This window comes from Lampetra planeri, chromosome 11, assembly GCF_965212315.1.
Source record: "Lampetra planeri chromosome 11, kcLamPlan1.2.h2, whole genome shotgun sequence".
Classification (NCBI taxonomy): Eukaryota; Metazoa; Chordata; class Hyperoartia; order Petromyzontiformes; family Petromyzontidae; genus Lampetra; species Lampetra planeri.
In genome coordinates, this window is record NC_136117.1 from 1,743,379 (window position 1) to 1,769,757 (window position 26,379).

General features: G+C 51.5%; 1 protein-coding gene across 2 annotated transcripts in view; it reads left to right on the forward strand.

The window, feature by feature from the left end:
- The window catches only part of WDR3 (WD repeat domain 3), a 32,788-nt gene extending 6,782 nt beyond the window's left edge, over window positions 1-26,006 (forward strand). For both annotated transcript variants that reach the window (XM_078598598.1, XM_078598599.1), the window contains exons 2-26: window positions 874-1,059; window positions 2,879-3,127; window positions 3,424-3,542; window positions 3,881-3,959; window positions 5,110-5,307; window positions 5,427-5,528; window positions 6,517-6,614; window positions 7,686-7,796; window positions 10,976-11,203; window positions 11,399-11,492; window positions 12,476-12,577; window positions 13,518-13,603; window positions 13,892-14,042; window positions 15,186-15,242; window positions 15,441-15,541; window positions 15,943-16,054; window positions 17,297-17,431; window positions 19,219-19,269; window positions 19,595-19,660; window positions 20,280-20,372; window positions 20,910-20,960; window positions 21,655-21,698; window positions 21,900-22,028; window positions 22,597-22,690; window positions 25,002-26,006. In XM_078598598.1, coding sequence (XP_078454724.1) covers window positions 889-1,059; window positions 2,879-3,127; window positions 3,424-3,542; window positions 3,881-3,959; window positions 5,110-5,307; window positions 5,427-5,528; window positions 6,517-6,614; window positions 7,686-7,796; window positions 10,976-11,203; window positions 11,399-11,492; window positions 12,476-12,577; window positions 13,518-13,603; window positions 13,892-14,042; window positions 15,186-15,242; window positions 15,441-15,541; window positions 15,943-16,054; window positions 17,297-17,431; window positions 19,219-19,269; window positions 19,595-19,660; window positions 20,280-20,372; window positions 20,910-20,960; window positions 21,655-21,698; window positions 21,900-22,028; window positions 22,597-22,690; window positions 25,002-25,166 — 2,886 coding nt within the window. In that variant the 5' untranslated portion in view covers window positions 874-888 and the 3' untranslated portion in view covers window positions 25,167-26,006. The remainder of the gene's footprint in view (window positions 1-873; window positions 1,060-2,878; window positions 3,128-3,423; window positions 3,543-3,880; window positions 3,960-5,109; window positions 5,308-5,426; window positions 5,529-6,516; window positions 6,615-7,685; window positions 7,797-10,975; window positions 11,204-11,398; window positions 11,493-12,475; window positions 12,578-13,517; window positions 13,604-13,891; window positions 14,043-15,185; window positions 15,243-15,440; window positions 15,542-15,942; window positions 16,055-17,296; window positions 17,432-19,218; window positions 19,270-19,594; window positions 19,661-20,279; window positions 20,373-20,909; window positions 20,961-21,654; window positions 21,699-21,899; window positions 22,029-22,596; window positions 22,691-25,001) is intronic.
- Window positions 26,007-26,379: the final 373 nt, after the last annotated feature.

Here is a 26,379-nt window from a genome sequence, read left to right on the forward strand (position 1 = left end):
GTTTACGTCTCGTCCCAAAAAAGCGGCCACCTTATTGGTCTAGCGGGAAGCACGTGACGATTGTTCCGCGAAGCCTCATCACTGATGATCAAAATATGATTACGCGAGGAAAGAAATATTGCCGACTTTAAACAGTAATAAAAAATAAACTGCAGGATTAGACATGGAGAACTTTTATTTTCACGCCCAAAAACAATAGATCTTTTTATTAGAATGAAAGGAATTTAGTGCCCCATATATGGGAACGGGATTAAACGTAAAACGTCTTCACCTTACGGCCTATGACCCGGGATGCGACTGAGAGTTCTGGCAAACGGCGCAGTGCTGCTGCTGTGTGAGGCGTCGCTGTCGATCGCACCGACAGCGTCAACCGGGCACGCACCCCCCGGGACTGATCACATTGCCACAGCCACTTGTGAAGTCGGCATCGATTGGCTTTTGGATAAACTGCCACCCCCCCCCCCCCCCGTCAAAGTAATGTGGAATTTCCACCACTGGTCTGTAAACGCAAACGGCTGAACGCCGCGCAATGCTGTCGAGAACGTGGATGTCACAGCTGGGGCCGTGCGCGTTACATCCGGATGGAGACGCCTTTGGTGAACTCGCACGGACGACCCTCAGGGTTGGCACCCATCACCGGGTTCGGCTTTGCGCGTGTGCCGAGAGTGGAATCCGCTGCGTTTGTCTCAACGGTGCGGAAGTTCACGGCCACCCCCATCGCAACAAGCGCTGTTGATGTTCAGGGGAGGGTTGTGCCAACACCAAGAATATTCACTGCGCTGTGCGTGAGCCACCGCTGCGGCGCCACCTCTCACGCTGGCCATGGGGGGTTTCTAATGGTGGTTGTGTGGTTTCCATGACACACCACCACAGCTTTGAGGCTCCAGCATGGGTCTCACGAAGCAGTATCTGCGCTACGCGCCGGGTGCCGTGTTCGGGCTGGTGGCGTCGGCCCGCGCCAACGCCGTCTTCGTGGCGCTGCGCGGGGAGCGCTCCCGCTTCGCCGCCGTGGCCACGTGCGAGCTCGTGGTCGTGTGGGACCTGCGCAAGGGCGAGAAGGTGAGAGGGTGACCGCGCCACTCAAACAAACAAACAACTTTATTTTATTTTACCAAGTAAGACCCACTGAGGTATTTACTTGTTTTTCAGAAGCGACCCGGCCACAAATGATAGCTCGAAAGTTGCCCATTATTTTGGACTTTATAGCACCAAAATAATCGAGGCTGAATGGCAGCTCTGAGATCTACACACGCTTGTGTACATAGGGCTATACTCTAAACTAAGCTATTTTTATTTTTACCAGGTAAGGCCCACTACTGAGCTCTAGCTCTTTTTCAGAAGGGAACTTGGCCAACACAAATGATAGCTCAGTGAAGTAGTGGCTTATCGGCAGGTGGAAATGCATAGCAGCAGCCAAATATTCTAAACGTGTGACATTTGTTCTAAATGTGGAGGGACAAAACCGGAGGACCCGGCAAAAAAATCAACGCGACTACGGGGAGAGCGAGACATGCAAACTCCAAATGTATAGGCGGCAGGGTCAGGATCAAACCCATGACCTGCATACTGGGCGAGGTAGTTAACATCTCGCCACCGCGGCACCCCACCCTACTTCACGGCACTCCGCACACCTCCACGTGGGGTCCGCGGAGTATGTATGTGTTCTATTACGAAGTAGTCGTTGTGTTCCTGAAGAACACTGCGTTATGTAAAAATCGCGTTATACAATTTCGGCTAAGGCTGAACAAATACTGAGGTACGTGGTTAGCATCTGGAAGCATCCAGCAGCATCCGGCCTTGTGTGATGCGACGCTGAGGCAGCCGTACAACTGCGGATTCCTACTCGCGTAACGTCATTCTGTTCACTCAATCGCATTGTATCCAATTCGCACCTTCATTATTAAAAATGTGTTGCCTGATACATTCATCACGTTATATCCAAGTCTCATGAAAACAACACGCACTTATAGGAGAACAGACTTGGATATACCACCATACGTAGCCAACCTTGCTCAGCGGAGGTGCGGGTGAAGGACAACAAACGAAACCCAATCAGCAGTTCCTCGCGCGGTTGGCCCCTGGCGCAACACTTGCCGCGCGCCGGTGGCCTCCTTGCACAGCCCAGCCCTTTCCCAGCAGACCGATGAACCCGGGCGAGAAGCGTGGCGTTGGGGCAGAATCCCTAGCTTACAATGCTCGTGTAAATCCAACTGAATGTAAACGCACGGGAGGGTTGCGTGTTCAGGCACGGGCCATGTTTTCGTGGCCGTGGGTGGATGGCTCAGCTCGGCACGGCTTCCTGCTGGCCCTGGAAATACAGCAAAAGTTTTGCCAGGGTTTAGCATCGCAAGCGCGAGTGCATCCAGGCACACTGTGGGTGGTGGCACCCGCTGACACTCTTGGGCACGGTGCCTATTGTAATAATTTAGCACGTTTGGTATTTGCGCCATGCTCATAGCGCAAGGCTATCACGTAGGCGCCACATTTCACAAGACGCAGTCGACAGTACTTTCATAGTCGGGGGAGATGTTGCTATGTGTAATCCTGGGTAATTAGGGTAAAAATATAAAATTTGCACCGTGATGCCGGCACGCAATGGCCAACTCGCTTTAAATGACGTTAAGGGATTTTGAACATGGTCTGTGAAGCGGACAACATGAAATTGTACAGTGAATACCCCGTAGTACTGACGCGCTCCTCATGATCCTTGGGTTGTCGCTGGCAAGTTCACTCCGTGAACACCTATCAGGGTCGGCTCAAGCAGCTAACACGCGCTGCCAGGAGGCCGTGTGTCACCGGCACTGTAGTCCACGTGGCATTAGTAGCACCAGGGTGGCACTGCCAGCTGCAGCAGGGCTGACGAAGCGTGCTCGTGCAGGTGCTCGTCATCCCGGGAGACAAGTCGGAGGTTACGCGGCTGGCCGCTGCCCCTTGCCGGGGTCGGCACGGTCGGGAGGAGCAGGGCTATGCCGCGGGTGTGGAGCTGGCTGCTGGGCACGTGGATGGGGCCGTGCGCCTGCTGAGCCTGATAACAGGCGAGAAGCGCGTCACCTTCACAGGCCACCGCACCGCCATCACGGCGCTGGCGTACCACCCCGACGGCACGCGCCTCGTTTCCGGCTCGCAGGTATGCCCGCTGGTGGGGGGGGGCTCGCAAGGGTGGGCGTGGGGGATCTGGGGGTTGCGACCCCACGCCGGGTCACCATACTTGGGGTTCGGGTTATGAGTATTGTGCAGATAATACACACGTAGAGAGAGAGGACAACTAGAGGCGCGAGGTGGAACCACAGACGAGCGGGAAATTCACCCACGCAGCTAGCCGGCTCCAACAATTGCCAAAGCACTGCGGTCCTCCGCGCATATTAAGATCGTATCGGCATGCCCGCGAGCGCCATGTCGATGACCGCCGCCGTTTCGTTGCAGGACACGGATGTCATCGTGTGGGACGTGGTCGGGGAATGCGGCCTCTACCGTCTCAAGGGCCACAAGGATGCCGTCACCTCGGCGCGCTTCTTCTCCACAAAGAACGTGCTCCTCACCGGGTGAGGCGCTCGCCGGCAGCTCGCAGTGGCATGGAGGACGGCGTCTCTAGGGGGAGGCGAAGGCCCAGGAGACCCAAGATGCCGCGTTCCCGGGCTTTTGTGTGGGTAGTCGGCATCGGCTGTTTACGGAGCGACCAGTCTGTGCCACAGGAATGTGGAATTTCCACCAGTAGGCATGAGGACCGCCCAAGCCTCGTGTGAGTGGCGAGACGGGGATCGCCGCGTGCACGAAACGAGCGCTGTCAAGGGAAACGCGGGTGATGACTCGGCCGCCGCCTCTGTCGGTGCGTGGACTAACGCGGGTTGTGGGGGGGGGGGTTCTTTCTCTTCTTGTGCAGCTCCAAAGACTCTTTTGTGAAGTTCTGGGACCTGGACACCCAGCACTGCTTCAAGACCTTGGTTGGGCACCGCTCCGAGGTGTGTTGAGTGTGACTCTCTGTACAGGCGCGGGGAACGGTGGCGCATCGTTTTGTGTGCTTCGCTACGAACCCTGCAGACTGACTTCAAATCCCATTCACGACCAACAACAGTGACAAATATTTTAAAAGGTTCTGGGCATCCCCTATATCGACTCTAAAATGAGTACCTCTGCGGTGTGTAAATATCAACACTGGGGAGACAAAGGTGGCCGGGCGTAGTGTTAACCACCCACCCACTCGTGTGCCGTGCCAGCCTTAATAGGTGCTCGCTAACATTACTTTCCCCAACAGTCTGTAAAGGCTATACTGGGGATCTGTGTGAGTGTGTCTGAATGTGTGCGAGTCTTTGTACAGCTCCTCCATTCCAATCCTCGGCCTTCCTCGCATTCTGTTCCCTTCCGTTCTTCAATAATGTCCTTCGTCATCAACCGGTGCCCACGTAGAATGCGTCCAGTCCAGATCTCCTCTCTCCTCCCAATGACTTCCTCTATCGGTCTTCTTTACTTCATGCCATTCAAGATGTCTTCATTGGGCATCTTCTCTGTCCAGCCCAGACACTCTCTGCATCCTTCTCCACTGAGTTTGTGGACATGAGCAACATTCGCATCCTGTGGCTTCTCTGAGCGATGGCAGTGTGGGTTAAGGTTAAAGCACTGCAATCACTGTTCTTGTAAAGCTCCTCTTGCTGTTCATGTTAACCCTTTCCCATTCCGATGACGTACGTGTACATTATCAGTTCTTTCGATTCTGTTGCGATGACGTACACGTCAAAGGCCATGCGGGGAGGGCGTGTGCGCAGTTTCGCGCCAGCTATCATCGAGTGCGGTCGTGTCGCTACAGTTCTCTGCGGGGAGTACAATGTCTTTAAAAACAGCGGCGCTCTGCCTCTCTAAATAAAATTAACGCTAACTGCTTGCGCGTTCCGAGATTCAGCATTGAGCGGGACCCACCCTCCAATTTGCAGACGTCTCGTAAAGGGTTAAGATACTGTCTGTGTCTGTTGCTCTGTGATGGCTGCCTGTGTCATGGTGCAGTCGATATCGGGTTTCTTTCAGACCGTGCCGTGTTGCAGTTCTGTTGGCGTTTACATAGTTGCCGTTTGACTGCTGCCCGCCGCTGCGGTGTTCATGCAATGCTGCTGCCCGCAGGTGTGGTCGCTGGCGACGTTTGGCGAGGACACGCGGCTCGTGACGGGCTCCGCCGACAGCGAACTGCGCGTTTGGGAGCTTTTGTGCCCCGACAGCGACGCAGGCGTCAAGAGGCCGCGCGCCGCGGTGCCGCGGCTCGCGACACAAGACGGGGAGCTGTCCGACGATGCGAACGCCGAGGAGGAGGAGGAAGAAGAGGTATCTATTCGCTCCACGGCGATGCAAACGAACGCAGCGGTGAAACACCAAAGTTCCGTTGATGTAACTCTGCTGACGCTGCTGCTTGTCCGCGCGCGGTTCTGCTACTCTGTCGACAGCGCATCGTCGCCGCTCACAAGCTCGGATCGTTGCTCAGGGAGGGGAGAGACCGTGTGGTCTCCATGGCGACAGACCCGACGGGGAGGTTCCTGGTCTGTCACGTGAGTCGCACAGCCTGCAGGGCGTGGCCCCCCACCCACCGTGTCCGTACATGTCAGGTCCCCCCCTATCCAGAGTGACCAATCACAGAGAAGCCTCACTGTGTTCCCCACTTGAGACCAACCAATCACAGAGAAGCCTCACTGCTGCATTTACTGGAGTGGTGGCCCTTGAGAGTGATTGCTTAGGAGCTGTTGAGAGGTTTTCATTACTTGCTTTGCGTGTTAGTCCCTGGTACAGTGTTGTTTTTGTGCACGAGTCCCATTCTCAGGATGGCAAACCCTGAAAATACCCAAGTGCTGCATCACCAGGTGGGGTAACTGGGCCGACAGCTTCCGTGGCAGTGCTGGCAGAGTGAATGCGTTGTGCGTTGGGCCGTGCGTGGGGCATGCGCCGAACTATGTGTGCGCACAGCGTGGTTCGAGGTGCGTCATGAAGAAATGTGGTTTGGAACATTGGGTGTGCTCAGTGTCGTGAGCTGTGAGATGCGTGCAGTGAGATCTGTGTGTGGGATGCTGCCGTTTGTGTGTTTCTGGGAAGTGCGGTGTGCATCGTGCTCTGTGGGATGCTGGGTGAGGTGTGCGCTGTGAGGTGTGTGGGATGTATAGAGCACAAAAAATCGACAAGTATGGAAATAAGCGAGGAGTGATGAGCTCTTGGAGTTCGAATGAGAGATAGAGGAACATGCGGATTAGAGAATTCCCGCAGGTTTAAGACGTGATCCAAAGTTTAATAAAAGTACGCGGGCTTGGGCAGGATGTATTACAGTTATAAGAGGGGACGATGGTCGAGAATAATAGCGGAGCGGCAGCCAAGGGGTGCAATGCATCCCAGAGGACGTCTATCGAGGAGCGATTGAGATCAGCTCGTAGGGTGCTGGCGCTGAATGGATTGTTACATCGCAAGCCGCTTGGGGTGGAGGCCTTCATCCGGCGGTGGATTGACCCTGGTTGGCGCCGATGCGGAATGTGCGCTGTGCCGGACTCGCAGGGCCTGGATCAGACACTGGAGGTTTTCCGCATCCAAACGGAAGAGGAGATAAAGAAGGTGCTCGACAAGAGGAGGAAGAAGCAGCGCAAGCGGGCCGCGTGAGTCGAGCGTCGCGCGCAGGCGGAAAACAAACAACAAACCCTCTCGACCAGGAGAGGGGAACTGGCCGAGCAGCCCCATAGATGTTCGGATTGGGTCGCGTATGTAATGTTGTCGTACACCCTCCTGCACACGACAAGGCCAGTTCATAAAGAACAAACGTGCCGATTTATCGTCAAATTCTGGCAACTGCCTGATGGTAGGCTAAACTCTTTATTTTTTCTAAACGTTTCTAAACGTATTTTACCAGGACCCTACAACACCAAGCAAACTAGTAGCAACATACATTTTTTTAAAGGATGTTAAAATATTATGGACAGTCAAACTAAGTAAAAAACTAATTTTCTTTTATTTTACCAGGTAAGGCCCACAGAGCTATGTAGCTCTTTTTCAGAAGCGACCTGGCCAAAAATGATAACTCAATGAAGTGGCTTATCGTGTGGAAATGTATAGCAGCCAAATTCTCTGGACCCTTGTTTTAAAATGTGGAAGGGAAAACCGGAGGACCCGACCACAGGGAGAACATGCAAACTCCAAATCTACAGGCGTGGGGGTCGGAATCGAACCCACGACCTGTATACCAAGCGAGGTAGTTAACATCTTGACACAGTGGCGATGATGCTGGTCGTACTCAATTATTAAAAGATGTGTGGATCGCTGTCTAACACCGACCGGTGCTGCTGCTAAAGCAGTAATAAATTGGCACGTTTGTTCACGTGACTTTGTAAGGTGGAGGAGGGTGTACGACACAATTTCCCAATGCGGTCTGACCCAAAAATCAACTGTGAGTCATAATATTGGCCGCGAGAGCCCTGCACGCATTACGCTTACCCAGTATTTGCGGCTCGTGTCGCTTACCTGGCCTGCGCGTGTGTTTGTGTGTTTTGGTTGTTTGGGTGATTGTGTGTTTGGGTAATTGGGTGCTTGTATGATTGGGTGCTTGTGTGATTGTGTGTTTGGGTAATTGGGTGTTTGTGTGATTGGGTATATGTGTGTTTGGGTCTTTGTGTGTTTGGGTCTTTGTGTGTTTGGGTTTTTGTGTGATTGGGTATTTGTGTGTTTGGGTGTAGGCGGAATGCCGAGGCTGGGAACGACATGCAACAGCAGGAGGAGGTGGTGGAGAGGACTGTGCAGGATGAAATCGTCCGCGTTGCAAACATCAGAGCCTCTGCAAAGATCCGGTTTGTCTTGCACCACTGCCCTCGTCGCTGGGTCAATAATAACACCGTGCATGGGGCCTTAATGAGGAGACGTATAGAATAAGTTACATTTCTGGCAATGGTTTTCCCGATACATAGAGAGGCTGGGGAGATGGTGGATAATTATAGCTGGGGATTGCACGACACACCATGGGGCAGGATCAGAATACAGAAATCCCTCACCAACCATTGGGGTTGGGTACCTGGAAAAGACCGTGGTAGGCAAATCCGCGGTTAGTGAAGTACAGGGGGCCGATGGAAAGTAGGAGGTTAGGGGAACCACAGCCACGGTCAGACTCGGTATAACTTCACTAAGTTGCCTGTTTCTCTGTGTGGCGCTGTCAGAATCACAACAAAATAGACGGACAGCTGATAAGCTACGACGCAGCGCCATGCGTAGCCACGGGCGGCCCTGGTTGCCCACACGTGTCCACGGGTGGCACGTTGGCGCAGAGGAGAATTGTGGCCCCGTGAAATTTTTAACTGCGTGTTGCGGGCCCCGTGCTTTACTCGTAGATACTCAAACTGTCCAGGCCGCATTTGGTGAATTTGTATACAGATTGTGAACCCTGTGTATATGAATTCTGTGGTTAGCAAGTAAGCGGTTGGCAAGGGATTGCTGTAGATGTTTCTTCGTGTTGAGTTTTGTCATTGTTTGTGCTTGCACACCGCTGCCAATGCAGCAGCAGCAGATAACCGTTGTCATGGAACGGCGATGTAAATTTTCCGTCCTTGCACGCAAACGCTTTCTATTAATCTCGGGGGCGCAGTGGGCCCTCACCTTGTGAGAAGCCATCATCATCCTTTGGGAGTCAGTAAAATGAGTACCACTCGGTAAACCCCACGCGGTGAAAAGGCAACAGTGGGTATCCTATGAAGAGACCGCTCCCCAGCCTAAGAATGTGTAATTGCCATCACTAGCTCGGGACTGCGGAAGGAGATGGGAACCAACCCCTCGGTTCTTGTGAGCGTGTGGTTGTGACACACGGACGTATCTACCCCAGTGGGCAGCAGGGCGGTGGCGCAGTGGTAACACTCGCATCTCATAGCAAGAAGTGCCTGGGTCCAATTACCAACTTCCGTGCCTTTCTGAGTGGGGTTTGTATGTTCTTTCTCTCCCATTCTTCTGCGGATTCTACGCTTTCCTACCATAACGAAAAAAACACAACTGGTATCAGCCAAATAATCCCAGTGCTGAAAATTATCATCTTTGTCCACACTTGGACCAATAGGTTTTTCTATAAGCAAAGACACTTGTTCTCTCTTGCGTTCCTGGAAAATATGACTTTAAGTGAAGCAACGTTTCGCGGAACCTATTTTCCCATAAGAAACAACAGAAATAGGGGAGGTTAGGTCCCTGGGAAATTTCCGATTGCATGATTAGTATGGTTGGCTATGTACGGTGCGAAAGAAGTTCAACATACATACATATTTGATGCTTAAACGAATACTATCACTTTGGTGATTAACTAAAGCTATGAGTAGAAAAAAGTTTTGGTTAGGTTAACACTCACCGGCGATGGTTGTGGAGCTAGAAGTGGAGTGAGGTGTTGGAGTGTCTGCGCTCACCTCCTTGCCCATCGTTCTCATGTAGTGCAGGCATCTGCGGCGCTTAAATCTCTCGAACCACCCAAGACTGGCTGTGAGCGTCTCCTCTTAGCTTGATTCACCACCCCCTTGGCCTTTTAAGTTCTTCAACAAACTCCGTGCCTTTGCCTGGATCGCCAGTAAACTGAGAGGAATGTGGCAATGATTTTGATCATCAATCCACACTGATTACGGGCGCTCCATATTCTCTACGCTTCTTGAGCTCTTCACTCTTGAGCTCTTCACTCGAGCAGCACTTCAAGGTTTTGCTGACTGTGCACTGCTTCTGATTTGTCTCTTCGTTGGCCCCGGTAGTCCTGATACTCGTGACAGACCAAGCACAGCGCCAATGTCCACAGCTCTATCTCCTGCTGCAAAGTGCCGGGACACTTATGATTTGGTTTGTAAAATGATCACCTTGCTACACTTCCTGGCCCTTGAAGCAGTCGGATCTCACTCATGTCAATGAGGAATGCAGTGAAAAATGACCTCCCCTAATCAAAATAAATACAGTACACAGAGAACTGCGATGAGGGTACTACGCCACCGCGTGCTGTATAATTCTGCGTACTGTATCATACCGTTCATCCGCGCAGCTCAAGATAGTAGTTCATCATTAAGCGAGGACTGGCGCCGTACAAGATGGTCGCTTAGAGATACACTGGGCCGGTAGGGGGCGTTGCCTAGCAACGTCTGTGCTGTGCAGCTGCCACGCTCTCCACCGTATAAAGTATTTGCCCGCCGGCAACGACGTTATAGCGATACCGATACCACGCGACGTTAAACGCGTATATGGGTAGTGATTCATCGGCGACATTGTAGCGAAACAGCATTAAACAGGCAGACGTTATGCGAGAGCTGCCTGTATAGGTTGGAGGCTTGTACTTTTTCTGTCAGTGTATTGAGATGTGATGTAGAGTGTACTATGCGTAATCTATAATTAAGCGTTCAGAGTGCACATGTTGCATTAACATTACAATTTCCTAGGATCATCATGTCTCCTGCGTTTATTTCATAGATTACAAAACATTGGGGTAGACTTGTTCCCATCGTATGAATGTGGAATTTCAATGACTGGCCCAGGACCATTCGTGAATATGACCATTGGCCAGTGCTCGTTTAAGTGGAATGACTGCATTAACCAGTCTACGGTAGCTGATAAAAACAGACAAATAATCCATTACGCCCTAATGAGCTGTGTATTGTAATAACTACCTCCACGTGGCATTGTGTCCCATTCTGTCTTGAGGGATCCTGGAGGTTAAAACAGAACTAATAGCTCGGTGGGCTTTACCTGGTAAAATAAAAATAGTTTCGTTTTAGTTTATTTGGAGTGGTTTGCTTACCTTACCTATACTTTGCACCCCTATCGCGTTTTTGTATTGCTTGTTGCTGTAACTTTCTGACCCAACCCTACAGGACATCTGTGCAAAGTGCTTAATAGCTCATCGGATAAAAGGTTCTGATTCTGAGAGATTCTGAGTCTGAATGGATTCTGAGGTGCCCGGTGAGGTTAAGGGGCCTTTTGGTGAGTTGTTGTGACAGTGACGCACGGTGGTGTGCGTGTGGTGCAGGAGTGTGGACGTGCGTGTGGAGAGTGGTGGACGCGAGCTCCGGGTGGTGCTCGTCCTCGCCAACAACCTCCTGGAGACGCACGTGGTGGTGGTGGCATCGGCGGAGACGCGGCGCGCCGGGCGCGTGGTCACACCGGGCCACCGCTCGGACGTGCGCACGGTCGCTTTCAGCTCCGACAACACCGCTGTGCTCTCCGCCTCGGGCGAGAGCGCCAAGATCTGGAATCGGTGGGGCCCGTGGGGCGAAGCACGCGGAGCACGCAGAGCACACAGCCTCTCAGTGCTACGCTGAATGTATTGTGAGTTGGTGTGGCTGTGCGGTGGTGTGCGTCTATGGTTAAACCGACTGTAGCGTGTGAGGATGTGCACCGTTGTTGTCTTTTTGCATGAGATCTGTCGTTGTCTCCGCGCTGTCTCGGCTAGGGCCTCGCTGCAGTGCGTGCGCAGCATGGACTGCCAGTATGCGCTCTCCTCGCTCTTCGTGCCAGGCGACCGGCAGGTCGTGCTTGCCTCCAAGGTGAGCTCCATCTTGTGGTGCACCGAGACTAATCCTCCGCGGCGTGCCATCCGGGGTCTCTCGCCGTCGGAGAAGGGCACCACTCAATGCGCTTCCACCCTGCGTCGCCATGGACGGTAGCAGCGCTCTCAGTCCGAGGCGTGACATGAATGATTGGTCCAGATACATTGTGTCTTGTCTGCCTGGTGGGTTTTGGGTAACAGAAGAGTAGACGAGGGTCCTGTTGAGCCATGTAAAGGCAGCCCGAAGCTGTCGTCGGTAAGCCGATGGGCGTACGTTTGCTTTGTAGCACTGTCTTGCTCCAAGCAGCGAACGCTGGACTGTGAGGATAACAATAAGCAGAGGTGTGGACTCGAGTCATGTGACTTGGACTCGAGTCAGACTCGAGTCATGAATTTGATGACTTGCGACTCGACTTGGACTTGCATAACAATGACTTTGTCCCACCTATGAGATGTGGACTCGAGTCATGTGACTTGGACTCGAGTCAGACTCGAGTCATGAATTTGATGACTTGCGACTCGACTTGGACTTGCATAACAATGACTTTGTCCCACCTCTGACAATAAGGCTGATAGGCGGTGACGGTGCGGTGGTGATGGCGCGGCGGTGACCGTGCGGTGGTGACTATACATTTTGCCTCAGAGTTGTGCCAGTGGGCGCTGCGTGTCTGTTATCTGTGCAAAACGTTGATAAGTGGAGTGGAACAGGAAACTCACCCTTGAGTCGGTGTGAAGGTGCAGACGGGCGCTCGGGGTCTTTGTGCATCCTGAGTGTTGATCGGGGAGGGGTTGTGTACAGCAGACAGGTTTTGTTGCAGTGACTCAGCCCAGCAGGAGCGCGTTCGCCACTCGTTGCACAGGTTGGTGGTGCTGGCCACCCACCATCTCGTGTGCTGCACCGGCCATGATAGATGCCCCCAAACAGTCTTTTAAGGCTCTACGGGGGATCTTCATCTTTTGTGTGTGTGTGTGTCTCACCAGACGGGGAAGCTGCAGCTGTTTGACCTGGCTTCGGGCCTGCAGATGGAGTGCGTGGACGCGCATGACGGCGCCGTGTGGTCACTCTGCATGGCTCCTGATCAGGTACCCGCACGTCTCCTCTGTGTGGCCTCGCGAGAGTCGCTGTGACATTCACCGCCCCGCAGTGAGGATGGTTTCTGTCCCTCTTGTACTGAGAGGAGCGGCGCTAAGAGTGGTACTGTTAGCACGGTTGGCTAAGTTCAACATATGCACATACGTACTAAACAGCAGTAATAATGCGGATACACAAAAAGGAGTTTTTTAAAACCAAAATTATCTTTAGAATGCGGATTTCATTAATCTTGTTAAATAATTGACTATCGTATCAAATAACTCTGGCTTTGTAGGTTAAACCAATTGCTCCTTTACATACAGCAAACCATGTTAACCACTCGCAACGAACTTCCTGGCCTGGACTCGTGGGTGGCCTCCTCTCCGGATCGAGTGGGCGCCGTGCCAATCGGTGGCGCTGCTCCGGCGTGATCGGGGAGTTTGGGTGGCAGGGCAACTCCGTGACAAATCCTTCACCCAAATTCACTCGAATAGCCATCGCGAATTCGCAATAACTTGCCTAGCCGATTCAATTATAATACATTATGCCTTATGCCGTACTCCTCCGTGATTTTATTATTTTGCTGCTATAAATTTCCCCGATGAGCCATTTTGTTGAGCTATCATTTGTGGCCAGGTCACTTAAGTGAATAGCTCATTGGGCTTTACCTGCTAAGGTAAAAAATAGTTTAATTTTATTTGTATATTTTTAAAGTGATTTGTTTACCTTTCCTATACTTTGCACTCCTATCGTGTTTCTATATTGTTTGTTGTTGTAACATTCTGACCCGCCCCTACAGCGAAAAAGAGCTTGAGAGCTCATTGGATTCCTCCTGCAGTATAAAAACATATTTTGATTCTGATTTTATCAACAGGTAAATTTGACAATAACTATCATCAATTACAATCAAAGCAATACACCTTAATATAATCCGTGCACTCTCTTTGCCAGCGCGGCTTTGTGAGTGGAGGGGCGGACAAGCTTGTGAAGTTCTGGGAGTTTGAGCTGGTGAAGAGCGCCGATGCAGGCCAAGCGAGGTGAGGCGCTCGCACAATCACCCATCGCACACCTCGCACGCCAGGCAGGCTCGAGCCCGCGTCGGGCCGTAAGCAAGGCCCCGGCATAGTCGGCATCGTGGGCAGCAGAGGACAGTGCGGCGACGTCCATTGCTCTGCACTTCCCACCTTCACCGACCCACACTGACCACCTCGTACTCCTCACACCACTGGACCCCTGACACCCCTCACATCCCTCACATTCCTACACCCCTCACACCGCTCACACCGCATGTTGTCAACACTGGGCCCCCCCTTCCGTGTATGCAGCAACAGCAGCAGTGGGCTGACGCTGACGCCAAGCCGCGCGCTGTCTCTGGACGAGGAGGTGCTGTGCGTCCGCTTCACCCCCGACCACCGCCTGCTGTGCGTGTCGCTGCTCGACTGCACCGTCAAGGCCTTCTACACTGACTCGCTCAAGGTGAGAACGCGGCGATACGCAGCCTCAAACAGGTGCCTTACTAATACAGCACACTGATACACAGCATTAAACAGGTGCCTTACTATACTCTTTGTTTCTTTTGGTAAAGTCACGTAGCTAAAAATAAATTAAAATAAAACAAATCGCGACATTTCGAACACAAGCAATCATCATCAGGTGGGAAAACCACAGAAAGAAAATTAGTTTTGCTGAAGTGGGAGAGAGAGCTGCCGTGGCAAGAGGTTATATAGGTATAGAAGGGGGAGGGGCAAGGGGGGAGAGAGAGAGAGGGGCGGGGGGTGTGGGGTAGGAGGAGGGGGAGCGCTGCGTGAACGCGAGGAGAGAGGACCTGAGGCTGGGGGGGGGGAAGTGGACGGGGCTGGAAGTGGGAGGCCGAGAAAGCTGTGGATGCGGGGGGAAATTAACTCGGAAAAATAGACTAGTACCCGGCAGATATGATGGACACAACCATAAAGCAGTTACGGTTTTACCTGGTTAATAACATCCTTCCAATGATTGCTCAATTTGTATCTATCTTCTCGGTTGAAGTTATGTCTGTTTATATATCTGGAGCTACATAGCTCAGTGGGCCTTACCTGGTGAAATAAATAATAGTTAATTTAGTGATGTCTGGAGCACTATGGCGGTACGTATTAAAGTCACTTGAAGTTTTTTTTCTCGCTAATGAGGCCTCGGGCCTGTTTTGGACAGCCATGGACACACAGCCCGTGTCCCCGTCCGTGAGATGAGAGCTAATTGTATCTTGAATGCATCTTCCTCTCAGGAAAACGATTTATATTTGATGACTTCACTCTCCTCAATATGAAACACAACAGAGTGCGATGTTTTTAATTATTTAATATAACGTCGGTGTTGTAATAAAATAATAAAAATAAAACATAATAAAATAATTCTCACGAGTCAGACTCTGTCTTATCAACAGACATGTTCTTCACCTGAGGACGGCTGCTTGCGTTGTGGCCGAAACGTCGTGAGAATTATTTTATTATGTTTTATCAAGAAGATGAATCCCTGCAGTCACGAAAGCTTTAAATCGAAAAACAACAACATTGTCTGTGGCCATCTCTCCGTCTGGACCTCGGCTCTAACGTTTGCTCGTTCGTCTGCCGTCCTCCCGCTCAGTTCTTCCTCAACCTCTTCGGCCACAAGCTGCCCGTGCTGTGCATGGACATCTCCTACGTGAGTCGCCCACTTCTCTACACGCGCACACGCCCCACCCACCCCTTCGCCACGCGGCCGCAACAACTTGGCGTCGGCACCGGCAGCCCTCGTCGGCAGCGACGTTGCATTGGGCTTTGCGAATCGAGCCAAACGTTGCGATGTTCCACAGAATAAAACGGCGCTGTGCGAATCGTAACCCCCTCTCACGCTACGCAGGACAGCCGCCTGATTGCGACCGGCTCATCTGACCGGAACGTCAAGATCTGGGGGCTGGACTTTGGGGATTGCCATCGCTCTCTGTTTGCCCACGACGACAGGTGAGGGCCGCGGGGCGGGGAGGATGAGGGAGGGGATGAGGGGCCCCCCCATTAGTCTTGACACTACGACACGTCTTCATTCTAATCGAATGTCTATTTATAGAGCGCCTTCGCTCAAGGTGCTTGACATCGCTTGTAAAACGGTGACAAAATATAAATTATGTAGATGCCAGTGGCGTACGTTGATAATGTAGTGCCCATTATATCACATCAGTCAGATCTATGACTACCGGAATTGTTTGTTTGTTTGTTTGCCCTGTGTCGGGTGGTACACGGTCTTAACGACACAAATGTTGCCAGCTCATTACGTGGCCTAAACCAAAACTCAATCACGAATCGTTGCGATGAGTGGAGAAGCCCGATCGTGGCTGAAGCGCGCGCATGCGTGCGTATGTGTGCAGCGTGATGTGCCTGCAGTTTGTGCCGAAGACACACCTCTTCTTCACCGCCGGCAAGGACGGCAAAATCAAGCAGTGGGATGCTGACAAATTTGAACTGGTGCAGACCCTGGAGGTGAGGCATCCCCCCCCCCCTCACCGGCCTGGCCTCCAGTACCCAGCCCGAATGCTACCCTCCCCGTTAGTCACCCCCCCTCCCCGCACGCGCCGCAAATTCCCAGCAGCGATTGGCGGCTCGGATCGGCTTTCGTTTCCGCGTCACGGTCTCCAAACAATTACTACTGCTGTACAAAGCACATGTGGGCCAAATCCTTCTGTCATATCTGGGGCGGAGCACCCGGCTCCCATGTCGCTGTGCTTGAGAGATTTCAATGTAAAGCAGTCGGGGTGATCGATGATCCTGCACTCACGGATTCACTCCGCTTGCTCGCTTACCTACAGTCATTCGCCCCCTCATCACTCTTTTATCGCTACTACCATGGTTACTGTTCCCGTGGGCTTCACTCGTTGATTCCTCTACCTGTGCTGAGAACTCGGTCTACAAGACACTGCCAGTTTCGTCTCAACCACCTCATTATGTTCATCCACCACACTGTTCGCCACACTGTGTTCATCCACCACACTGTGTTCATCCACCACACTGTGTTCATCCACCACACTGTGTTCATCCACCACACTGTGTTTATTCACCACACTCAATTCTCAGACTGCTCAATTCTGTCATTCACTCCCATCTCTTTTCCCAAGCTCTTAGAATAACTTTGCTTCATTTGGGAAACATGTGAGCTTGCATGCATTACAACTGTGATAGTGCTGCTAGTTCCTTTGGGCCCTGTGCTCATCAACCGTGTAAAAAAAAGATTTAAATTTGCACAGCGTGTGACGTGTTTGTACCGTGTAACCAAATCTAAACAAAGTATGACCATTTATGTAAAAGAGATGCATTCTAGTAATCCATGGGCTTCAGGCCTCGCTAGGCCTAGCTAGGGTCCAGCTCCACTGCATAGTGGTTTATGCCCACTTGTGAAAGGGAATTGAGGGAAATTCTTGAGATGGGGACAGCACAGGTTCGACTCGGGGCTCCCAAGCACTGTCTTGCAAGCTAACCGTGGGGATAAGCCTGGTGCATGTGTGTGCAGCAGTGGGGAGTCCAACTGGGGTGCTTGGCCTGTCATGGTGACGGTTTGCATGATCGTGAGTTGTCGTGGGGCATTGCGTAGTGAATGCACGCACGCTTGCTGCTCGGAGTGCCGTGAGTACCGTGCATGATCCCTCACACACCCCCACGGGGCGTGCATTTATGCCAGAACCGTGAGCTTAGTGGTGGTGCGCTGCTGTGTCACGTGCGTGCATGTAGGGCCACCACGGAGAGGTGTGGAGTGTGGCGGTGAGCCCCAGCGGAGACCACATCCTTTCGGCCGCGCACGACAAGTCCCTGCGCCTGTGGGAGCGAACGCGCGAGCCGCTCGTGCTGGAGGATGAACGCGAGATGGTGCGATCCGTGTCGCGAGCAAGGCGGTGGACTTGAGGGCACTGCGAGGGCTCAGCTCCGCGTCGCAATCGTCGCGACAAACCCGCCGTGTTTCTCGGGCCCTGTGGTGCTCTGTGCGTGCATCCCCCGCACAATGCTCACCGTTATCTCTTTTCCGCTGTACAAACGAGCTGTACTAGGGCCACGCTGACGGAGCCTAGCTTGGCTCGGGAAGCGCAAGGTTTTTCTACTGCTAGCCACCAACGTCACACGCAACGGATGATTCGAGACGCTTAACGATGGTGGTGTGACGTTTTGACCTTGCGGTGTACTGGCTGTGGTCACACGCTGTCAGAAAGTCATTGGCTCACCCCCATGTCCCTGCTGGGCCCCAAACCAGATTCGCATGTCACCTGAGGCCAGTATATCATGCTTTGGTTCTGTCTTGGCAAATGGCCAGTGGAAAACCAACCATACTATGAGGGCCCCACGCTGGCTCGGGTCAGATGTGATGGTGGAAAAGGAGTTACGTGTGTTCCATTTTGCATTAACTTTGTGCGGATTTAGAGGTGGTTGTTATCGCTTTAGGTTGTGGTGATTTTATTCCTTGGTTCATGCTGGGGGAACGAATCCATAAAATATGACCTGTGGGTGTTCGCCGATTACAGCACGAACCCCGTCGCCAACTGCTGCATCAGAGCCCTCGGCTGACCTTCTGCAGCCGTATCGTTATGTCCGCAGAATTACCAAAGCGCCGCCACCTACTGAACGTTAAAGAGCCTGTCACGTAATTCGGAAGTGTAAAGTTGTTTGCGGATTAATTAATGGAGCCTAGATGTGACTCCGGGTTACCAGCATCTCCCTCGTCCCAGCGGTGCTGCCGTCGGCGTCAAACCTCGGAGGAAACAGAAGCCGCCTGATGCATCCTAGCGGGGCCAGGCCGGCGCGCTCATACGCAGGCGCCTTGTACCGTGTGCTTACACGGTCAGCTGTGGAGAACGCTCGGACCATCCAGCTTCTCGCCGGTTCAGCAGACGTTTTAGCGAATCTCCCGAGTCCACTGGAGGAGCAAGTGGGGGGGGGGCGTATAGGGTGGCACGAGCCCCCCCAATGATCTGATCGAAATTCCCAATTTCGATCAGATCATTGGGGTTTATTAGTAATAAATCGGCATTTTGTGACCCCCAATGCCACTTTGTAGCATATTATTATGTGCTAGGGACTCTGAGATGATAGGACAATAGTCTGAGTCCATAATTGGCAATAAGTAATGGCAAAGCAGTTATAAGTGACTCAGAATTGTGTGCAGTTGCGTATACAGTACACGACTTCCCTGAAAGCATTCACCTTCAGCGAGTGCGATGCCGATCACACACGGTCCGAATTCGACCCTCAATCGATGGCCGCGCCAACGCCGCACACGCGTCGAATAAAAAGCAAGGGGGACAAGTCCTTACTTAGTAACAACTCCTATAATTTTTCATTGCTGGAGGGGTTGCCCCCTCTACCTGAAAATTCTGCCTCCGCCATTGCCCGAGTCGTACGCTGGCTCATAGGCATGGGAGGATCCATCGTCAGCCATGCCGGCGTGGCGGTTGGCCACGCTGAGGTCTCCCGATGCAGACCTCACCTGCAGGACGAATGCTTCGTGTTGTGTCACCATTTGGTCTGTGCGAGCCTGGCTTTTGTTTCACGGGTGTGCGTATGTCGTGGTGTGTCGCGGTGATGCACTGTGCCCGCTCGTGTCGCGCGTGCCGATTGTTTTTGAGTGACGCGCGTCCTTGGTGTTTTGCGGTTCTTGCCGGCAGGAGCGGGAGGCCGAGTACGAGGAGAGCGTGGCCAAGGGGGCGGAGCCGATCGTGAGTGATGCCTCCACTCATCATCGCCCACAAGTGACGCCTCCATTGGCTCATTAAATCGCAAAAAATGCGCAGTGTTGAGCGGAGTTTCGGTTCCTCCCTGTAGTGGCAATGGACCACACAGAGCATTCACAGGGATGTGGCACCTCCTCAACACTTCCATCTCAGCCTTACGACATCCCTCGGGCACTGTGCCTGTAGAACTTTTCAGCATCTGGTGTTTTTCAACTCTATTTTTTCTTTTGTTTATGCAACATCTGGCTTCAACATTCATTGCGAGCTGCTGTTGCTGCTGACGACGTGCGGCATATGGTTTTGTTTCCAGGTGCCTGGCGAGACGGAAGGGGAGGCGGGGATGGCTGCGAGGAAGACGATGGAGACCGTGAAGGCTGTGAGTAGCGCGCGTGCGCGCAGCCTCTGCGCTCGGTTCTGCGTCGGGCCCCGGCAATGCTCCCCCGCAGTGCAGCTGCTGCAGCTGTACAGCGCGGGAGCATCATTCACCAAGCATGCGGTGATCTTGTCCTGGGAACACGAACCACTCGACCGATGTCACGCGACCGCCGCGTCGGCTGCGAGGACACAACGTGCTACGTCGACACCGCCGGACGTCGTGCACGGGAGCCACGGCCCCTCGCGCACACTGCTGCGCCTGTTACTCGCATACGACAATGTACAAGACGTTAAACCTTCATAGTCTAGCAACGTCAGCAGTCGTGGTAAAACCTTCTGCGGGATAAGGGACCATGTCATCGCTGGGCTGCGTGAGTGGTGCAGAAGTCTCTAGCTCGGACGTGCTATGAAATACGTGTTTAAGGGAGGTGGATCAGGTTATGATCTCGGTCCAATCACCGATGGACTACACGGATGACAATGACCAACCGTGATGATTGAAAGGTTATATTCCCTTTCGGTTGCCAACGCAGTGAATGTCTCTATGTCGCGGTGCTGGTGCAGAGTGGTTGTTGCCGTTGGCTGACGTGCGCTGCGGCGATCGCTTCTCGGTTGTACAGGCTGAACGGATCATGGAAGCCCTGGAACTGTACCGAGTTGAATCCCAGAAACTGGAGGAGCACAAGCAAGCATGTAAAGCGGCCAACAAGCAGGTAACGCTCCGTACTGAGCTGGAACGACTCAGCATGCCAACACTACATATGCACACACACACCACCAGCTCTGTGTGTCCTTCCCTGCACCTCCGATTTGCACGGTTGGCTACGTATGGTGCGAAATAAGTTCAACATCCCTCCCTTAGACTTTAATAGACTGTTGGGGCAAGTGCTGTTAGCGAGCACCTAGGAAGGCCGGCATGGCACATACCAACACTATGCATGTGCACGCAGATGCACACACATGGTACGTAAACATGCACACACAACGAGCGTATGCAAACTCAATACACCCAATGTGGGCATGCACACACAACACACCCAACATACACGCGCACACCTGACGAGAGCACAGCCCTGCACTCGCATCTCTGTGCCCTCGCCTCCTCCCTGCGATGCCGCTGCAGCGACGCCTAATTAACCATGTTCCTCAAGCGTGGAATCTGCAGGCGTATTCCCCGTACGTACAAACATGCACTTGTGTTTCTCCGCGCTTTCTTGACCTCTACTCCGCTGCCTTCGTGTCTCCCCCAGCTGCCGCCGCCCGTGCTCGACCCGGTGCTCGTGGCGTCCGGCAGTGTCACGGTAAGCGTGGCTGCTGCTCGCCCGCGGAGCTTCGTAGGGCAAGCGGCCGTGAGGAGTGCCGCTCGTCCTCCCTGCGGTCGCTTGCCGTGCACGAGGCACGCGGGAGGCAGCGGCGCCTGCGCGCTTGTTTGTACCATTGTGAAATCGGTTCGATAACGGCCGCAATCCTTCACATTTGTACGCCGTTGCTTTGGAAAAACTTAAAGAGCGCCGTACATCTCATCTCAAACATTTCAAGGGCGCAACCCCAGTGGCAGCTGTCCCTGTGCGGCACAAGATGAGTTCGCACTAAGTCCTTCACGTGGGCATTGGCCTGCCAATAGGGGGTAATGATTGCTGCCGCGTGTTAACCCATTTTCTAGTGGTTCTTTCAAATTTAGCAAGTTTGGACCTTCTATTGGCCTCACAAAATATTTTTTATGTCCACCGTGAAGCAGACAGCACGTAGTATTCTATGGCTAACACACCCGCAGTAATAACCAGGGTGTGGCCTGCTGGGTAAGAACCGCAAACCTCTACACCAAGTGGTAGACTCACTGCCGCTGGGTCTCTACCACGACACCGCTTCTGAAAAAGAGCTTTATAGCTCAGTGGGCCTTACCTGCTAAAATATCAAATAGTTAAGTTTTTTTTCACTTCACACAGATTTTGGACTGAAGGCCTAACTCCGTGCGTCTGTGTCATATTCCCCTAGCCAGAGAAGTATGTGCTGGAGGTGATCAAGAAAGTGAAATCCAGGTGAGGAGATATCCATACTCTGTTGTTTATTTATCTCGTTCTGCTGATAGCTCGTGTGTCGGTGAGTGCTGTGCTGATATCTTGTTGTGTGCCGGGTGAGTGCTGTGCTGATATCTTGTTGTGTGCCGGGTGAGTGCTGGCATCTCTTTGTGTGCCGAGTGAGTGCTGTGCTGATATCTTGTTGTCTGCTGGGTGACACAGTGAGCTGGAGGAGGCGCTGCTGGTGTTGCCCTTCTCCTATGTCCCGGAGCTCCTCGCCCTCTTCCTCCTCTTCTTGCGCCAAGGCCGAGCCGTGGAGCTCATTTGCCGAGCTCTCTTCTTCCTCCTCAGGTAGAGGCTGTACTCACTGTCATTCCGTGTTTAGTTTGGTTTATACATCTGATATTCAATCAGCAATACTCAGCGACGATTCAAATGATTGTTGCTGTGTTCTGCCTGGGACGCTGCGCCGGTATAGTGCTTTTAAAATTGCACCGGGATCCAGATTCCTGGCTGTGTCATTTGCATCCGATTCGTTGAAACCAATTGTAAAACGAGGCTTCCCTCGGTCAACAATGAGCACCTGATGCAGTGTGGTTGAGATCGGCACTGGTGAAACAAAGTTGGGTGGGCAGGCGGAGTGCCGGTAACATCACGTCTTTTTACCCAGGAAAAGCCAGCCTGGGACCGAAGGCTCTTTCAAGAGGGTCCCACCACATTGAGATGTTTGACCAACACCAATTACATTGTATGTGTTTAGCTTTAGGTGAAACCCAAGAACCCAGAGGAAACCCATGCAGAACAGAGGGAGAAGATACAAACTCCACACAGTGGAGGTGGCGTGTGGTGTGTGTTAACAGGGGCTCGTTAGCAGCTCACTCCAAGTAAAACTGGTGCCGTGTGTGTTTTGTTCTGGCAGGATCCATCACGGACAGATCACCAGCAATGGGATGCTCCTTGAGGTCATCTCGGAGCTGAGGGAGAGCTCGCTGCTCAGGGTCAGGGAGATGAGGGTGAGTCTGTGCTCGTGTGGTGTCACGTGCAGCAGCCCACTCGCTCCGATTAGCACCGTTGGCTATGTACGGTGCGAAAGTGGTTCAACATATGCATCCAGTAGTCCCTTCGTTAACAGTGACAGTGGTTAACGGGTTTTCGGTTAACGTTTCGCCTCCCACAGGACCTCATGGTTTCGACTAACGTTCACATTTTGACTAACGGTACGTTTACATTATGCACATGGGTGCCAATTTTGGCCAATCCAAGTGCTCGTAAGTGGGCTCAGCCATGCCTCAACCAATCAGCGACGCCCATCTATGAGCATTTAGACCTTGACTGGCTTTGGAGCCACCACTTCTGAACTTCTAGAAGTGTTTAATTGTTGTAAACTATGTTTTTAGGGTGAAAAAGGTCAACTATCGATCGTCTTGGAACGGATTAATGCTTTTAACATGCAATTCCTATATTTGATTAACATTTATTTCGGTTAACATTAGTTTTCATGGAATGGATTAAATTCGTTAATGGAAGGACTACTTAACACGTAGGCTTTCGCGACCAATATTATTCATAATAAACGTTTTTGGGTTAGATCGCGTTATTTATAAATGTGTCGTAACCCTCCACCACCCGACACGGCCAATCAGCAAAAAAGTGTCACGTTGACAAAAGACAAATAGTTTACTACTTTAGCCCACCGGTGTTTTGAAGAGTGAAACCACAACATTTACAATTTTTGAGTACGACGTTTCGCTGGTAATTGCATCCAGCATCATCGGGCAATTCGCCAGAATGGTGAGGCTCTGCTCTTGTTCCCGGTCTTAAATAGAGCAGCAGCAGGGTGACGTCATCATTTAACTCATCAGGTGCAACGATTTGAGGTGGAGGGGGGGTTATTGTAATTATATACTAGATTGGTAATTGGAGAATTCATTGAAATTGAGAGAAACAGAAATAACTTTAATCGCTCAGACAGCTACAGGCTTAGTGCGGCCTGGAAGCGTATTATTAAATAATACATATTACAATTCCTTATAGGGGAAACAAATACTAATTAACTGATTACTAACGTAGCATATAATTACAATAACACATTACAACTGATTACTATTCTACAACTCACATCGTAACAATTGCCTGATTACTAATCTAGTATATAATTACAATAACCCCCCCTCCGCCTCAAATCGTTGCACCTGATGAGTTAGATGATGACGTCACCCTGCTGCTGCTCTATTTAAGACCGGGAGCAAGAGCAGAGCCTCACCATCCTGGCGAATTGCCCGATGATGCTGGATGCAATTAACAGCGAAACGTCGTACTCAAAAATTGTAAATGTTGTGGTTTCACGCTTCAACACACCGGTGGGCTAAAGTAGTGAACTATTTGTCTTTTGTCAACGTGACACTTTTTTGCTGATTGGCCGTGTCGGGTGGTGGAGGGTTACGACACATTTATAAATAACGCGATCTAACCCAAAAACGTTTATTATGGAGGGACTACTGTTCGAACACACACATACACCACTGTTTAAACTAAGACGCAGGACAAAAAACAAACAGGGCGGATCGCAGCTGTCTGATGCGCTTATTCTGGTGGTAACGTGTGTTGATGTCCGATGTTTTGGTCCACGTGCCGGGAGCTTCTTTAAATATCGGACAAAATACCGAGGGTCACGCGGTACGACCCGAAAGCACATCGCAGAGCTATACAGGAGAACTCTGTGAACACGCAGGGGGCCGTATCGCTCACCTCAACGAGAAAGACACTTACAACTTGACAATAGGACTCGACAACCTTTGATTTAAAAGGCTCCAAGCACGCAGAGCAATACGTCAAATAGAAGCAAACGCCAAGTGGTACAACTTGAAAACGCATCAGGGACAGAGCTGTTCGACACAACTGCGAAAATCTGCATGGTAGGGCGAACGACGGCGCCACGGTGGTGAGATGTTAACTCCCTTGCCTGGTATACAGCAGGTCATGGGTTCGTTCTCCCCGTGGTCGCGTGGATTTTTCTCCGGGTCCTCCAGTTTTTCCCTCCACATTTAGAATAAACGTGTGTTAAAGTATTTGGCTTTTATATATTTCCACACGTTAAGCCACTTCATTGAGACCTCTACACAAGTGTGTGTAGATCAGAGCTGCTACTGGACATCTGTGAAAGAGCTCTATAGTGCATCGGATTCCTCCAGTATAAATAAATATTCTGATTCTGGCTTCAGCGATTGGTAAACGCGATCCAAGTCGTGTTACCATGCCAGTCCTCGCTGCTCACTGGGCATTAACGAATCGACCTTTCCCCTCGTTCCCGTGCACCCCTCGTAGGACTTGGTGGGATTCAACATGGCCGCACTGCAACTACTGCACAGGGAGATCGAGGCGAAGCAAGAGGTGGCCCTGTTTGTCGACGCGACGCAGAAGATGAAGGACAAGAAGCGAAAGCGCAAGGTGCGGGAGAAGCAGCGTGCGGTGCTGGCGCTCGCCCTGTAAAGGGAGGAGAGACGCGCTGCCGGGCCTGCCACGAGCGTCATGAGCTCTCGCCCGCACCCTTGACCAGGTTAAGTGTTTCCCACAAACGTTTAAACCAACATAACCAGATCTTGTTTAGTTGATTATGAGCGCGACATTGATTACCGCGGTTGAAATCTACTGCGAAAAAAAAGACTAATTGCACCTCATATCCTGTTTCCTGGCTACAGGCCTGTGAATACTTCGGTTTAAAGTCTGCTTTGTACACTATAATACATAGACCACATGGAGACTCATGGTAGACAGGCGAGCTGATTCCAGCATGGCTGTGAGACGTCATGAGTTGTGGTAAAGCGGTGCACCTCCAAGTCACACGGCTCTGACTGTTGCCCTCTTTTCTCCGTAAGGAAGGTTCAAACTTTTTCCTTTGGTCCGTGATACAGAGCCTAAGTACCTACAGAACAACAGCTGTTTTGATTTGCATCTTTAACATAAGTAAGTCACATTGTATTTGTATAGCAGTGAACTGAGTAAGCTATTATTGTCACATCAGTACATTGTTGCATTATATCTCTGCGAAATGTATGTATGTTTAACTTCTTTTGCACCGTACGTAGCCAACCGTGCTAATCGGAGGTGGTAATGTTGGTCACAATATTCCATGTGTTGGAATTACCTCTTGTCATGACATACTTACAGATAATCACGAGAACCGACCTCCCAGCAGTCGGGACACTTGTGTTAGAATAACCTTTGCTAATGTTGAACAGTCATGAGATTGTGTTCCCTAATGATGGGTACAAAGTCTTACTAGCATCTGAGATAGCAATGTTTCAGTGGAATAAAGTTTTGACCTTTTTAGATCATGCTGTGGTTTTATTTTTTCTTCCATTTCTTTGTCGACAGTCGTTATTCGGACAAATGTTTGTTTCTCGATAGCCAGATTACATATACTGGGATTGTTTACAAGTGCACACTTATAATAGTGGCGTATCTGGATAAAAGTTGAATAAAAACCCACAAGACAATACATTTGAGTCTCACAGCATGCGGCCTTGACACACATCTGGTGAACTTTCATATTGAGACCATCGGAGATCAAACACAAACACTTGGGTGTACATCTCAGGTAGTTGGACGACTCTTCTGAGACAACATAGCTTCTCGTCTCAAGACAACTCGAAGACGATGGAGACACGACCCGTTCCAAGGCGGCGGCAACGACGACGACGGC